At 41.2% G+C, this 14,574-nt stretch overlaps 2 protein-coding genes across 2 annotated transcripts; both read right to left on the reverse strand.

Moving 5' to 3' along the window:
• Positions 1-2,057: 2,057 nt before the first annotated feature.
• toporsa (topoisomerase I binding, arginine/serine-rich a) lies at positions 2,058-10,229 on the reverse strand. Its single transcript, XM_085409766.1, has 2 exons — positions 9,385-10,229; positions 2,058-5,258 (listed from the first exon to the last, which is right to left on the reverse strand). Exon 2 carries the CDS (start codon positions 5,253-5,255, stop codon positions 2,856-2,858), a length of 2,400 nt encoding a protein of 799 aa, XP_085265892.1. The 5' UTR covers positions 5,256-5,258; positions 9,385-10,229; the 3' UTR covers positions 2,058-2,855.
• A 138-nt stretch (positions 10,230-10,367) lies between these two features.
• On the reverse strand, positions 10,368-13,430 carry ndufb6 (NADH:ubiquinone oxidoreductase subunit B). Its single transcript, XM_085409768.1, has 4 exons — positions 13,160-13,430; positions 11,427-11,519; positions 10,661-10,705; positions 10,368-10,511 (listed from the first exon to the last, which is right to left on the reverse strand). Exons 1-4 carry the CDS (start codon positions 13,337-13,339, stop codon positions 10,446-10,448), a joined length of 384 nt encoding a protein of 127 aa, XP_085265894.1. The 5' UTR covers positions 13,340-13,430; the 3' UTR covers positions 10,368-10,445.
• Positions 13,431-14,574: the final 1,144 nt, after the last annotated feature.

Here is a 14,574-nt window from a genome sequence, read left to right on the forward strand (position 1 = left end):
ATAAAAGCAAAGCAACGTTTGATTATTTTTATGTATAAAACATCCCTGTTATAGTAATGTTTGTTCTGGTCATGATGTTTATATATTTAAATGCACAATTAAAAAGAAAACAAGTAATGAAGTAATCGTATGATTGTATTCAGCAAAACAATTTACATCTATATATGACCACGTCAAACGTCCAGTGCAACATTAAAGAAACAAGTCAGGTATATAATGAAAAGTTGGTATGCAAGATTTTGTTCACTGAGTATACAACCATTTAGTAAAATATTATTTCCTCGCTTAACTTTCATTTTGGTTTCATATTTACATATCTTATGGTTTACCAACAGTTGCCGTCCTGTGAAAAACTAAGCACACCCTTACTGTTTCCATACGAATTAAGAGAGTAAGTAGCAGCCAGGTATTGCTAATCAAACGCAGTTGATTAACAAGTAGGCACTCGTCAGCAAATATGAGCGCCTCTGTTTTTGGTAGTTTGCTGGTCTGGACCATTCAGGCGTATGTTAAAAAAGTCCCAGTATTCATAGGAGTGAACGTCAAAGGCTACACCCAAGCTCAGAACATGCAGTGCTCGGAGAGATTATTTTAACTTCCTAAGACCTTCCATGGCATGCATTTTTAATTTCTCTTTGATATTTGGGCATACTGAGACCTGGTGAATGTAAAAACAAAGAATTACCTGATTTTTTTTTTCTAAGAAAAATGAGAGCCATATATGAGGATATTCGTTTAAATTTTCGATAGAACAGTAGCAGTATAATGTCCTTGTAAGTGAATATCAGGGCCTTGTAGAGCAAAATTGAGTATTTTGGTCTAAATAACCCAAAATGTGATGTCCACATATGTGGACGCCAGGTCCTATGAGGTTAAAAAATCATCTACTTTTCTACAGGGACTACACTACACACTTAACTGCCATGTTAAAAGTTAAAGTTCATCAAGAGTAAAATTGGAAAAGGGATGAACAAGTATGGTTTGTTTGGAAGGGTTACCAGGAAAAAGCTTATTCTCTCTAAACCAAACATTTTAGCATAGTTTAGGTTTGCAACTTTAAAAAACACAACTTCTGAAACAACGTTTTTTGGACAGATGAGGCCAAAGGGGAGATGTCTGACCATAATAATGTACAGTGACCTGTGTCGTGAAATCAAACATGGCATATGAGCACAAACACCTCATACCAAGTGTCAGTGGGGTGATGTAGGGGGTAATGATTTGGGCTTGTTCTGCAGCCACAGGACCTGGGCGCCTTGTAGTCATTGAGTTGACCATGAACTCCTGTGTTTACCAAAGTATTCTCAAGTCAAATGTGACCCCATCTGTCCAACATTTAAAGCCTGGATGAAATTTTGTTGTGAAGCAAGCCAGTGAGAACAGCAGCAAATCTACAACAGAATGGCTGAAAAAGAAAAGAATCAAGGTGTGCAAATTCCAGACCTCAACCTGACTGAAACGCTGTGGCAGACCACTAAGACACCAGTGTATAAATGAATGCATGCAAACCTCAAAGAACAAAGTGTGGGCCAAAATGATGAAGTCACACAGAAACATTACTCATTAGGTATGCTTAATATTTCCCATGACGGGAGAGTCCTGTGAAATTTTCCTTTTCACACAACTAAAAATACAAATAAACATGAATAACAAGCACCTGACAGAAATGCATAAAATAGTGTCCTGGATAAACTGTGATTTTAGAATGGTATTTATCCAACATTAGACGGTATAGTCACTATGTAAAGTAAGCTTGACTGCATAAACTAAAGTGTCATCAACAAATATATTCAATATTAACTAAATGAGATGTTATCACAAAATCAAATGGTTTTATGAAGTGTTACAGTGTTACTACATATGGCAATATAGTGATGCCATAGCATCTGATAAAGAAACACAAGAAACTTCAGGGGAACAATGATGTACCTGTGTGCCAACTCCTGATTGTGTGGGAGGAGTTTGCAGACAAACAGAGATCTCATCTATTACATAGTAGGACAATTCAGTTCACCAGAATATTGTAGTCCACTCCATTTGAAGCTTGAGATGTAATATGGGGATTTTGTGTTTGAATACTTTATTTCTGTTTTGCATTATTATTTTACAACCCTTTAAAATAACACATACCTTAAGTACCTTCATAAAGGTTTTAATTGTTATCATTTTCTGTGGTTTACTGCATGTTTTCAGATTCATTACAAACATTTCACCACCAATTTTTTTTTTTCTATAAATTGAATGTACTTTTACGTACATTCTCCATTCACATCTTGGATCTGCCCTGTTTTATACTGTTTGCTTGAGTTTGAAGCTGTAACGTAATACAGTAAAAAAAGGGGGGAAATACTGTGACTGGTAATTATGCTCTTTTTCTCTGACACACAATGAATCTTTACAATTTATTTAGAAATAAAATTCAATACAAATGAAGTTATTTTGAAATCAAAACATTATATTCTTTTGTCTCCAGATTATAGCCGACTGATGGCAGCACAAATTGTAATCAGCATTAACCCTGAGAGACCCTCAGCACATAATACAGAGTAAGAACTGACTCTTAAAAAACAAAAAACCAACAACAACAACAACAAAAAGATGACACTTCCAATATTATTCCATTTGTCTTACACATAGTAGCACATAACAGATATAAAAGCATTGTTTTAAATCAGGCCATGGAGGTCTAAAAAGGTCATCTTTCTCATTGTGCATACATCATACCATCAGTTTGTCAGTGTCCAATGTAATATCACTATAGCAAACATGTGATATGTGCTTTCACCCTACTGAACACTGTTGTGATTTTAAAAAAAAATGGTGGCAGCAGCTGAGGGTAAAAATCTGATATAGGATTACAACAGTGTATCTGCAGGGGTAGTGTCTACTGTGTCATCTGTCCTATCGTCTGCGGGCTTATCATTATTAGCATTAGTGGCCTGAGTGATACTGTCATTAGCAAATGAATCGCTGTCACTATCAATGGTAATGATAGTGGGTGAACGCTTCTCTGTGCGTTCGCTGCTCTTGTGCCTTTTGCTTTTCTTCTTGTGTTTCTTCTTTTTCTTATGGTGACGCCTGCCCCGCTCATGTGCCTTTTCCTCATTGAGGAGCTCCACACTGAGACTCCTGCTGGTCTTTCTAGACTTCTCTTTGGATTTTTTACGGTGCTTCTCTTTGCTTTTTTTCTTGTGTTTTCTTAATGCAGAGGAGTCACCATCTGCATGGGAGTTAAACGCTGTGGTACTGGAGGGGTCCTCTAAATGTCTTTTTTTGTACTTCCTCTTCCCACCAGGCTTGTCATAATGAGATTTCCTTCTGGCAGAAGGGGAGCGGCTGCTGGAATAAGTCCTGGATCGAGAGCGCCTCCTGTACCGTCTCCGTAAATCCTTGTCGCGGCTACTGGAGCGAGAGCGGAAACCTGAGCATCTGCGGCTGCTGTAATAGTACGAGTGCCTTTGTGTGTAATGGAGCCCGCTATCGTTTCTCTCTTGGCTGTAATGGCTATATGACTGGTAGGTGTAATCACTGTCCCTTTTATATCTGTCACACCTGGAGTAGTCTCTGCCATTTGAATAAGAATAACTTTTTTCAGTGGAATAAGTGCTCACACTGCTGTGGGAGATCACCGGGCTTCTGCTAGAGTGCCTCCGCTCTTTACTTCTTGACCTCCTCCTCCTATAGTGTCTGTCCTTTGATTTGTGCCTCTCCTTAGATCTCTCTTTGCTGTCAAATCTTCTACCCTGACCTTTTCTGTCTGACTTCTTATACGTCTTGCTTGATCTTTCTTTTGAACTTGAGTGGTGACGATCATCTGTGTCTACATTTTCTGATAGTCCAGCCCCACTACGATCACTGCTATGTAGAGTTGCAGGACTGCTACTGGTGAATCGAATGTGTTGAGGCTGAAGAGGCACTTCTTGAGTATCGTCAGCAGACCACTCAGAGTCAGAGGAAAGCTGAACCACCTGAGGAGTCCGATCTGCTGTTGGTTTAACAAAACCCACAATGACACAGTCATCACTGTCAGAGGATACACAGTCTTCATTATTGCGTTTGCCCTGAGTCAGGTCTGTTTGGTTATGAGGACTCATTTGCTGTGGTGACGCAAACTCTTGCGTCTCTTCTTCCAAACTACTGTCAGAGTCTGAGTCCAAGACTGACAGATGCTCTGTCCTGCCCTGCTCTGCTGTCGTAGAATACGACGGCCCAGGTGTCTCATCATCCCACAACGAGAGGCTCAAAGCAGATGTGGAGTCATCTGGGTTGTTCAACCCTGTAGAGTTGTCTTCATCCTCTGAGATAGCGATTATTGATGAGTTGGAGCTGCTGTCTTCATTTGAGGAAGGCGCCGGACAGTCGTAGACAGCGTGCTGATCATATGCCTCCATGTTGAAGGGGGACTTTGCGAAGCTGATGAACTCGTGCATAAAATGCTCTGCGTGACTGTGGAGGTAGTGCCTGAGCTCTTCCTGAATAGCTCCGTCTTCCATGTTATATCGTGTAATGTGTGACATGATGATATGTTGAACCATGTTGCCCAAAGAGCCATGGGTTCCATATAGCACATTCAGCTCTCTTTTCAACCAGGGGATCAGTCTGTGAAGGCAGGCTGGATTTCTTCTGTAAAACTCCGCTGAGGTGTCTCGGGAGCGGCCACCATCCTGAACATTTCGAACCCTCACCCCCCGTCGGTACAGCTCCCGTCTAAAGTTGATAATTTCTTGCTCTCGGACACTGGCCACCGCCCTGCCTTCCCTTGCAGCTCTCCTCTGGGTTGCCAGCCTCATCATCATGCGCCGCATGTAACGGTCTGGCCGCTGTTGGGAAGAATTTGTTGGGCCTTCAGATATTATACCAATGTCAGGAGCCAGAGACATCCTTCCTCTCAACTGTCGATGGGCTGCGGTGAGAGTTGTGCGGTATCTAAACCGCACTCCCTGAAAATAACCAAAAGAGCCATTGTCCACTGGCTGCAGGTCATAAGTCTTGAAGTCTTGCTCTGATTTTATACTGTGATAAATTGAATTAAACTGCTGTTTACACAGCGGACACTCTGCTTTGTTCTTGGACCACTCGAGAATGCAGCGGAAGCAGAACCTGTGCAAGCAGCGGTCAAGGCGGGAAATGTTGCTGAATGTGTCCAAGCAGATGGGGCACTTGGAGTCGGGTGACACCTCTGCAGATTTTGTTTCGGAGGACCTTTTTCTGCCATTTTTTTGGCTCAGTTGCAGGGCGAGCTTGACTGCTGACATGATCTGACATGATAACAAAAACACGTTGAAAATGAAAAATAGTTAAATACATTTACCCAAAAAAGGCATTCATGGAGCTCTAAACTTTACTAGTTTGACTTTATAATAAACACTGTTAGAGGACAAGAATGTAACTTTTATGCACTTGATTACACTGTGACTTATACAGATGTTATTGAGTGGCTCACTTTACATTATACATTGATAACATTTTCTGACACTGTGCGACTTCACTTGGTTTCTGTCAGGTTCAACATTGAAAACATTAAAGTTACAAATATATCTTCACACATATTGTAAACACCTTTTTTCAGCAGCCACAGGTGTTAGCAATGCCACTAATGAAGCTTCTGTTCTAGTCAGGCCAAAGCCTTAATCGATGTGATCAGTAACATCTGTGTTTACCTGCGGTGTTGGGGTAAAAATGGCTGCACTGAAAAAAGTTTTTTCAACATACAATTGTTAGCCACTTACGATGTCCCTAATCTTCACTTTTTCACAATATTGTCATTCATTTACATGTTTTAGAGATACCATATTTTCACGACCATAAGGCGCACTTAAAAGTCTTAGATTTTCTTCAAAAAGTGCGGCGCGCCCTATAGCGTTGTAAGGAGGACGTAGTAGAGAACACCATGAGAACGTTAAAGGGTGAAGTGTGGGCATTGATCGTATATACCGGGACAATCGCACATACCTGTATAAAAGAACAGGTATGTGCATTATGCAGGACATCGTTGTTTTAACAACCCTGAAAATGGCAAAGAGACATGCTTACGAAGCACAGTTTAAACTGAAGGCCATCAGCTACGCGGAGGAACATGGAAATCGAGCAGCGGCGAGAGAATTTAAGATTAACGAATCGATGGTTCGCAAATGGAGGAAGCTGGAAAACAAGCTCCGGCAGGTCAAGAAAACGCAGCTGAGTTTCCGCGGACATAAGGCGAGGTGGCCCGAGTTGGAGGAAAGACTCGAGCGGTGGATCATCGAGCAAAGAGCGAGCAGGAGAAGCGTTTCGACGGTCACCATTCGGCTAAAAGCAGTTTCACTAGCTGAAGAGATGAACATTGAACATTTCCAAGGAGGTCCGTCTTGGTGCTTTCGTTTTATGAAACGGTGCCATTTTTCCATCCGGACCAGGACTACGGTAGCGCAGCAACTTCCAGCGGATTACCGGTATAAGGAAAAGCTGGCCATCTTCCGCTCCTACTGCAGCAAACACATCGGCGACAAAAACATCCAGCCCAGCCACATCACAAACATGGACGAGGTCCCGCTCACTTTTGACATCCCGGTGAGTCACACTGTGGAGAAGAAGGGGACCAGCACGGTAGCGATACGCACAACGGGGTATGAAAAGTCTTCTTTTACTGTTGTGCTTGGCTGCCATGCTAATGGACAGAAACTGCCGCCTATGGTGATTTTTAAGCGAAAGACTTTGCCTAAAGAGAAGTTTCCAGCAGAAATCATCATTAAGGCAAATGAAAAGGGCTGGATGGATGAGGAAATGATGAAAGAGTGGCTGAGGGAGGTGTATGTAAGGAGACCAGGTGGTTTTTTCCACGCATCACCATCGCTGTTGATCTGTGACTCTATGCGTGCCCATCTCACAGCCGATGTGAAAAAACTTGTGAAGCAAATGAACTGTGAGCTTGCTGTCATTCCGGGAGGCCTGACAAAGGAACTCCAACCGCTGGGCATCGGTGTGAACTGCCCGTTCAAAGTAAGGCTGCGAGCGGCCTGGGAGCGATGGATGACCGGTGGAGACCACAGTTTCACTAAGAGTGGAAGGCAGCGCCGGGCGAGTTACGCCACAATTTGCCAATGGATTGTAGATGCTTGGGCTAACATGTCTGCTGGCACTGTTGTTCGAGCTTTCGCAAAAGCCGGCATCGTTTCCGAGGAGCCGCACGGCACGGAAAGTGACTCTGACGGTGAAGACAGTGAACCTGGCATGTTTGATGGAGATTTAGCACAGCTGTTCAATTCAGACACAGAGGATGAGGACTTCGATGGGTTTGATTGATGATAAAAATGTGAGTACCAAACTTTGTTTTGCTCCTGCTTTATTTTTAAATACGCACACTTGTATGCTTGTGTGTTGTTGATGATGACGATTATTGGTAATAAAAATGTGAGTACCAAACTCAGTTTTGCTCCTGCTTTATTTTTAAATATGCACACTTGTATGCTTGTGTGTTGTTGATGATGACGATTACCGGCAATAGAAATGTGAGTAAGGTACCGAATTCAGGTCTGCTCCCGCTTTATTTTTAAATACGCATACGGTACTTGTATGCGCCCTATGGTCCAGTGCGCCTTATGTGTGTGTTAAATACAGTAAGGGCACACATAACTGAGACTGCGCCTTTTAGCACAGTGCGCCTTATGGTCGTGAAAATACGGTAAAAGAGGTGGGGTGTTGTACTGGTCAGCATTATTTGTTTTCTCCTGTTCTATACGGTGTGGGACGGAGAGATTTCGCAGGTCTTTCCTCCCCACTGCTGTCAGACTCCATAATAAAGACTTTAACTGATCAAGCACACACATCCATACATATGCAATAATACTAAGTGCAATAATCCTTTCTGTCATCGTTGTATTTTTACTCAGTTGTATATAGTATTTGTATTTGTATTCTATTTTTATCTTATTGTATATTTATTTTATTTTATTCTACTGTATATAGTATTTTATTTTATTATATTCTGTACAGTTGTGTACTGTATTTATTCTTATTGTATTCTAATTTTTGCCTCATAACTTTTGCACTGTCCACTTCCTGCTGTGACAAAACAAATTTCCCACGTGTGGGACTAATAAAGGTTATCTTATCTTATCTTATCTTATCCTCACATTGGCTAAAACGAACATTACAAAACACCACATGCATGTCTTCATTAAATGTAGTACAGAAACACTTAACTGCGGCCTCAATAACAAACTAATTGTGTTTTACATCTGTAATTCAGCTGTAAGTCATCATAGACCAGAACCCCCTACAAAGCAGGTGCTGAAGATTATCCATGTAACTTCAGGGCTAAATCTGGGTTTTCTGTACTATGAAAGCAGTTCACTTCTTTACCAGGGGAACATTGCTATAGTAACTTATACTGCAGACCTAACCAGTTCCAGAGCAAGATCAGAGATCACCTCCTCCTGACCAATCAATTCTCCAGAAAATAGTGTCATTATTTCTGGAGGACTATTCCAATTCAAACTCTGGTGCATGAAAAGTGGTGGGTCTACAATGTTAAAAGCATGTAAAGCATTTGTCTTTCCCTGATGACCATCACTAATAAATAATATAAATATCTCGCTATGGCGAGATACTCCTGTGGGGTCGTGAGGGGAAGAGTACACGATAAGGTTACTGTTTGTCTATTAATGAATTTGACTTAAGATAAGAACACCACCCACACAACTTTTTCTGCTTTATGTTCTGTAATATTCATTTTGTTGCCTATCATACAACATATACACACATGACGATGGCACATCTGTGGCAGGCTCATGTCTGAGCACTGATATACTGGTAGGGCTACATGTTATTATATTATACTAAAACGTTGGTTAAAAAAAACACTACAAACAACAGGAATGGGTGCTTGCTTGAGGATAACATGGCGAGCGATATTGTTAACAGTAATATTATTACAATTAGCCATTCGGAACAACTATTTATGAGCTACATGAGCGATAAAATACATATTACACAGCCCCTAAATGTCTTTCTTGGCCATCGATAATCTCGACAGACATGTCACAGAATAAAATCTATACACCGGAATGCCCCCAATAACCGTTTTCCCACTTTGTTTCTGTTTATCATTTTGTTAGCATAGCAACTACAACACTTGTGTTTCCTTTTGGAGAAGTTGAATAATATCTAGACACTGTAACTTAAAAATCGTTTTTAAGAGCTGTTACATATATAGTAACAAGCCCCTGGGGTATATGAAATGTTACATAAACACCAACGTGACTTAGCAAAACATAGTGTGCTCAAACAGTAGTTTGAGCACACATTGACCAGGTTAGCTCAAGTTAGCAGGCTAGCTACGGACGTTACAAAGCTTGGAACTCCGTGGCTACTCGGGACGTTCGAGAAAAGTTAAGTAATAATTACCTCTGAATCCTTCAGACAGCCACGAATGCGGTGACACCTGATTACTTCTCCCCTTATTGTGGAAACACATTAATTTCTATATGGCCATCAGTCCTGAAGCGGCTGTTGACAGAACTATGAACCCCCTTTTCTTCCATAACAGACCGTGAATTCAATGAGGAACTTCCGCTAACTTCCTTCACAATAAAAGTTCAATTTTCAGGCTTCGGGGGGGATGGGGAAATTAGCGCCCTTCACAATAATATCAAGCGCTATCGTCATATTTACAATTATATTCTTAGTGCCCTTTGCCTGTCAGCAAACCTATGCAAAAACATTTCGGAGAAGGATGACTTTCTTTAAAACTCATGCCATAAGTGCAGTAGATACACTTATGGATTAGATGCACTTATGGCGTGAATTTAGAAATCCTAGGTATCTTATTCTTCTTGAGTTATTGCATTCACATGATTTTCAGAAAACTTCACATGTGATCTTTAAGTTGAGGTCGAGGTTTTAAGTAAATACGCTTTTGGTATAAATTTGAAAATCCCAGGTGACATCTTTGTCACATTATCATGGTCACAAGGTTTTTTTTAAAGGCATCTTTCAAGTGTTCATCTGCACATGGCCATGTTTGCAAAAATGAACTCTGATCGACTGACTGCACAATTAAAAAAAAACAAAAAAAAACCAATTCTACTAAAACCGTCCAAAGACATGCAACTTGTGGGAATAGGTTGATTGGATAATCCAAATTGCCACTAGGTGTGAATGTGCAAGTGAATATGAGTGCGAATGGTTGTCTGTCCCTGTGTGTTGACCCTGCAACAGACTGGCGTCCTTTCCAGGGTGTACCCCGCCTCTCGCCCTATGACAGCTGGGATAGGCTCCAGCGCCCCCCTGCGACCCTGAAAAGGATAAGCGGAAGCCAATGGATGGATGGATGGAATTCTACTAAAACACTATCACTAATTTATTCTGTTAAGTCAAGCTCACACTCATAACTTTTGAGTATTTTAATCACATATACAGAATTTTTTACAAGAGAAACTCAAGGAAAAAGCTGAACTATTTCCTCTTCAATGATGGCCGTGGGTCTCTGGGAGATCTGGAACAACTTCACCCGTCTCCAGGATCGTGTCACCCTAAGCACAAAAAAAGTATTAGTTATGGTAAAACAAGGTAACATTCAGTTACATTTATACAAATATATGAAGAATAAATGGGGTATTATGTGAGAAACAAAAAAAAGTTAACTGTTGGAAGTAATAAATAATAAATGGGTCACACTTACTGGGAACAGCTTGGGTTTCAACTCCACAATGCCATATGGCCTTTGCTGTAGGGAACAATGACACGGAATTTTAATATGCTACCCATTCTGATCGAATCAGTCACATGATCTCCATCTACAAACGAAATTCAAGGTGCAGGGTTCTCTAGTTTGGCCAAGAATAAGTTAATACTGCATGTCTGTAACTTAAAACTCTTTCTTTTAGTTGCCTTGTGAAGTTATTCTCTAAGCTAAGTTGTACACAAGTACAGGATGTCATTTTAGAGTTGTTTTTTTTCGTGGGCGATCGTGGCTCAAGAGTTGGGAGTTCGCCTTGTAATCGGAAGGTTGCCGGTTCAAGCCCCGGCTCCAACAGTCTCGGTCGTTGTGTCCTTGGGCAAGACACTTCACCCGCTGCCTACTGGTGGTGGTCAGAGGGCCCGGTGGCGCCAGTGTCTGGCAGCCTCGCCTCTGTCAGTGCGCCCCAGGGTGGCTGTGGCTACAATGTAGCTTGCCATCACCAGTGTGTGAATGTGTGTGTGAATGGGTGGATGACTGGATATGTAAAGTGCTTTGGGGTCCTTAGGGACTAGTAAAGCGCTATATAAATACAGGCCATTTACCATTTATTCTTTCAAGTTACCTGGGTTGCATACTATCAAACAAATTAAATACAATTAAAAAAAAAAATAGCTATCTTCTTGAACTTCATATTATGGCTCTATCATCCATCTCCTGTATTTAAAGCCTTAGATATAAATAAAAATGATCAAATGTGGAAACTTACAGCAACATGGTATTTCACGTAGTAGTGAACAATCCAAGCGGGTATCAGCAGCCGTGTTAATGTGAAAACTCCACCTCTGTACGCTTTGTAGGTCTGCAAGGACAAACAAATATCAGTAAAGAGAAGAACATACAGAATCATAATGTTTACAGGGACTGAGTTTGTTCTTTTGCTAAAGACGTGGAATATGTGATATACGGTTTAGATAAAGGGCCTAAAGATTTTCAGTGTTCTACAGATTATGAAGACCGCAGCTCCACCCCCAACATCTTATCTCCAATATATCCACTAAGCCACACTCTGCACACGCCCAAACCATCTGAACCTCTCCAAACTGATTAACCTGAGTTGTTTCTATAATTTAATCTGATCTTATCTTGCCCATTCACCTTCACCATCTTTACTTCTAGCATCTTCACCATTACACCCGCTTTCCTCTCATTCACACACACATTTATTCTGTCTTGCTTGACTTTCTTTTCTTTTCTGTGTAAAGTTCTCTGCAGTGACTACCCTTGTATCAACATTTTCTAAAAGCTAGGGATGCACAGATTTGGATGGCCAGCTCTGTTCTAGGATGCCCTCTGGACCCAGTGGAGGTGGTGAGTGACAGGAGAACGGCGGCTAAGCTGTCATCCCTGATGGACAACATCTCCCACCCCATGCAGCAGACTGTGACAGCACTGAGCAGCTCCTTCAGTGGGAGACTGCGGCACCCACGGTGTGGGACGGAGAGATTTCGCAGGTCTTTCCTCCCCACTGCTGTCAGACTCCATAATAAAGACTTTAACTGATCAAGCACACACATCCATACATATGCAATAATACTAAGTGCAATAATCCTTTCTGTCATCGTTGTATTTTTACTCAGTTGTATATAGTATTTGTATTCTATTTTTATCTTATTGTATATTTATTTTATTTTATTCTACTGTATATAGTATTTTATTTTATTCTATTCTGTACAGTTGTGTACTGTATTTATTCTTATTGTATTCTAATTTTTGCTTCATAACTTTTGCACTGTCCACTTCCTGCTGTGACAAAACAAATTTCCCACGTGTGGGACTAATAAAGGTTATCTTATCTTATCTTATCTTATTTATTCTCCTTTATTCCGCTATGTCTTATGGCCTTCGTCAGGGTCATAACAATGCATAATACACAACATTTTTAATAGCATAGGTATGGATTAGTCACTTTTAAAATGTTGTCTGTAAACTTATTGGTGAGTCAATCAAACCATAATTTTTCTCCAGCATTAAACTATAGTGCATATTTTAAACTAAGTAGGTATTGTTGAAGCAACCGATTTTACTGACACCATGCTTAAAAATTACAATTTGAGCATTAATTTTTTATGTTTGTTTGTTTGTTGTTGCTATTCTGTGGCAAGGAAACAAAGAATCCATTACAAAAAATACATTTTAGAGTATTTTCTGCTTAGTTGAGGCAGTTTAGTTCTTGTATCTACTAAAGATAATCCAAGGAAAACCTTAGATTGTGTCACTGACATAGAACAACATCACAATATAAGCTGTAGTAGATGCGGTCTGTGTGTGTGTGGCATGAAGCCTGCAAAGTAAACGCGGCCAACCACGTTAGCAGTAAACAGCTACCCTGGCCCTTGTCCTTAATGAAACGCTACTAGTAGCAGATAAACCGCTCGGTTTGATTCCAGCTGTAAATGTCATTATTAGCGGTCGTCGGATCAGCTGTGTACGAGAACTCACGTAAACCCTCCACAGGCTCTTGGGCTCCAGAAAACCAGCCCAGAACTTGGCGACAGGGCCAGGCGGTTTAGCTTGTACCACGGGTTCCCTCGGACTGAGCTCCTGGTCCTTCAGCCACTGCCTCCGGAGCTTCGTTATCTGCTCGAAACGGAGCTTTTGGTCTGGTGTGTACCCAGACATCTCTTATTTACTAATATTCAACCTCGAAAGATCTACAATGACACCATGGAGGACACTTCCCTCTGCAGGAAAGTGCACCGACGAAGAAGAAGAGTCGGAAATGGGACACATATCGTTCTGTGGTGTATTATAGCGCGCCACCTGCTGCATGAACTGGTTACTGGAGGACCAATGACAGTAGTGAAACAAAATGTTGCACTCAGCTCTAAGCGGAACAAAAGCGGGCTCACACAATAGCAATATATACCGAAATCAGGAATAGATGATAAATTCACAGTATAAATAAAAAAACAAATTTTAAATGTGTGTGGTGGATACTACAAAGACACAGGTGTTTTCTCATGTTTGTTACCTTTGGGTTGGGCCAGCAGAGTCACAGTCTCCAGGAAGAAGTCCCTCAGTCTGGTGGTTCTGCTCTGCAGCCACTTTCCCAAAGGGAGGGAGACAAACGGTGTGTGTGCTGGGTGAGTAGTGTCTTTTAAGCTTCAGGAGGCTCTTTCCAGCATCTGCTTATGTACATGTCTGTAGTTGTTGGGAGGCTGCTGCCAGGAGCCCTTTGAGGATCGTTCTTATCTCCATGATCATCTCCTTTGTTTTCCTGACACTGATGCAGAGACTGTAATCCCTGCACCAGCTCTTCTGTCACATTACATCCTCCTTGCAAATATCTGTGAATAGTTTGATCCAGAAATTGGTTTTGTGGGTGACAAAAGCCTCAAAGTGACCAGAATAGAATGAAAACCTGAATTAATGAGATTTTCATCAATAATTTAAATGTCTGGTACTGTCATGTCTGTGGTTCATCCTGCCCACTAGATGGCAAAATAAAACACAAGACTGACGTGAAGCCTCAGCGGGCCTTTTAAAGGGACAGTGTCTTGATTAGGCTACTCCACAGTTCATGTGAGCATTAAAAAAACAATGATTTCTAAAAGTCTGGTTTGCAAACTGGGATGTGAGTTTGAGCAGAGAGAGCTCAACAACACCACAGCCACGTGAAAAAAAAAGTTATCACAGGACTCTCTGCAGCCCTGTAAATAAAAAACCCAAGTGCACTCTTACTGCTTCCATAGGAATTAAGAGAGTAAAGTAGCAGCCAGGTGCTCCTGATGCAATGCATTCACTGATCATCAGCAAGTGTAACATCTCCATGAAAGCAGAAGCTTTGGCAATTTGTTGGTCTGGGACAAATTCAAGGAGTGTGAAATGATATAATGGGCAACCATACATATCCT

The sequence above is a fragment of the Rhamphochromis longiceps genome, linkage group LG6 (genome assembly GCF_057381845.1).
Source record: "Rhamphochromis longiceps isolate RC_006_pf linkage group LG6, R_longiceps_female_GT1.1, whole genome shotgun sequence".
NCBI lineage: Eukaryota > Metazoa > Chordata > Actinopteri > Cichliformes > Cichlidae > Rhamphochromis > Rhamphochromis longiceps.

Bases quoted from the DNA above. Each gene is read 5' to 3' on its own strand.
- toporsa (XM_085409766.1), bottom strand. From the start codon at position 5,255: ATGTCAGCAGTCAAGCTCGCCCTGCAACTGAGCCAAAAAAATGGCAGA.
- ndufb6 (XM_085409768.1), bottom strand. From the start codon at position 13,339: ATGTCTGGGTACACACCAGACCAAAAGCTCCGTTTCGAGCAGATAACG. The intron at 11,520-13,159 runs GTGAGTTCTCGT...TTGTCCTTGCAG, and splicing joins AGAGCCTGTGGAGGGTTTAC to ACCTACAAAGCGTACAGAGG. The intron at 10,706-11,426 runs GTAAGTTTCCAC...TGTTCCCTACAG, and splicing joins ACGTGAAATACCATGTTGCT to CAAAGGCCATATGGCATTGT.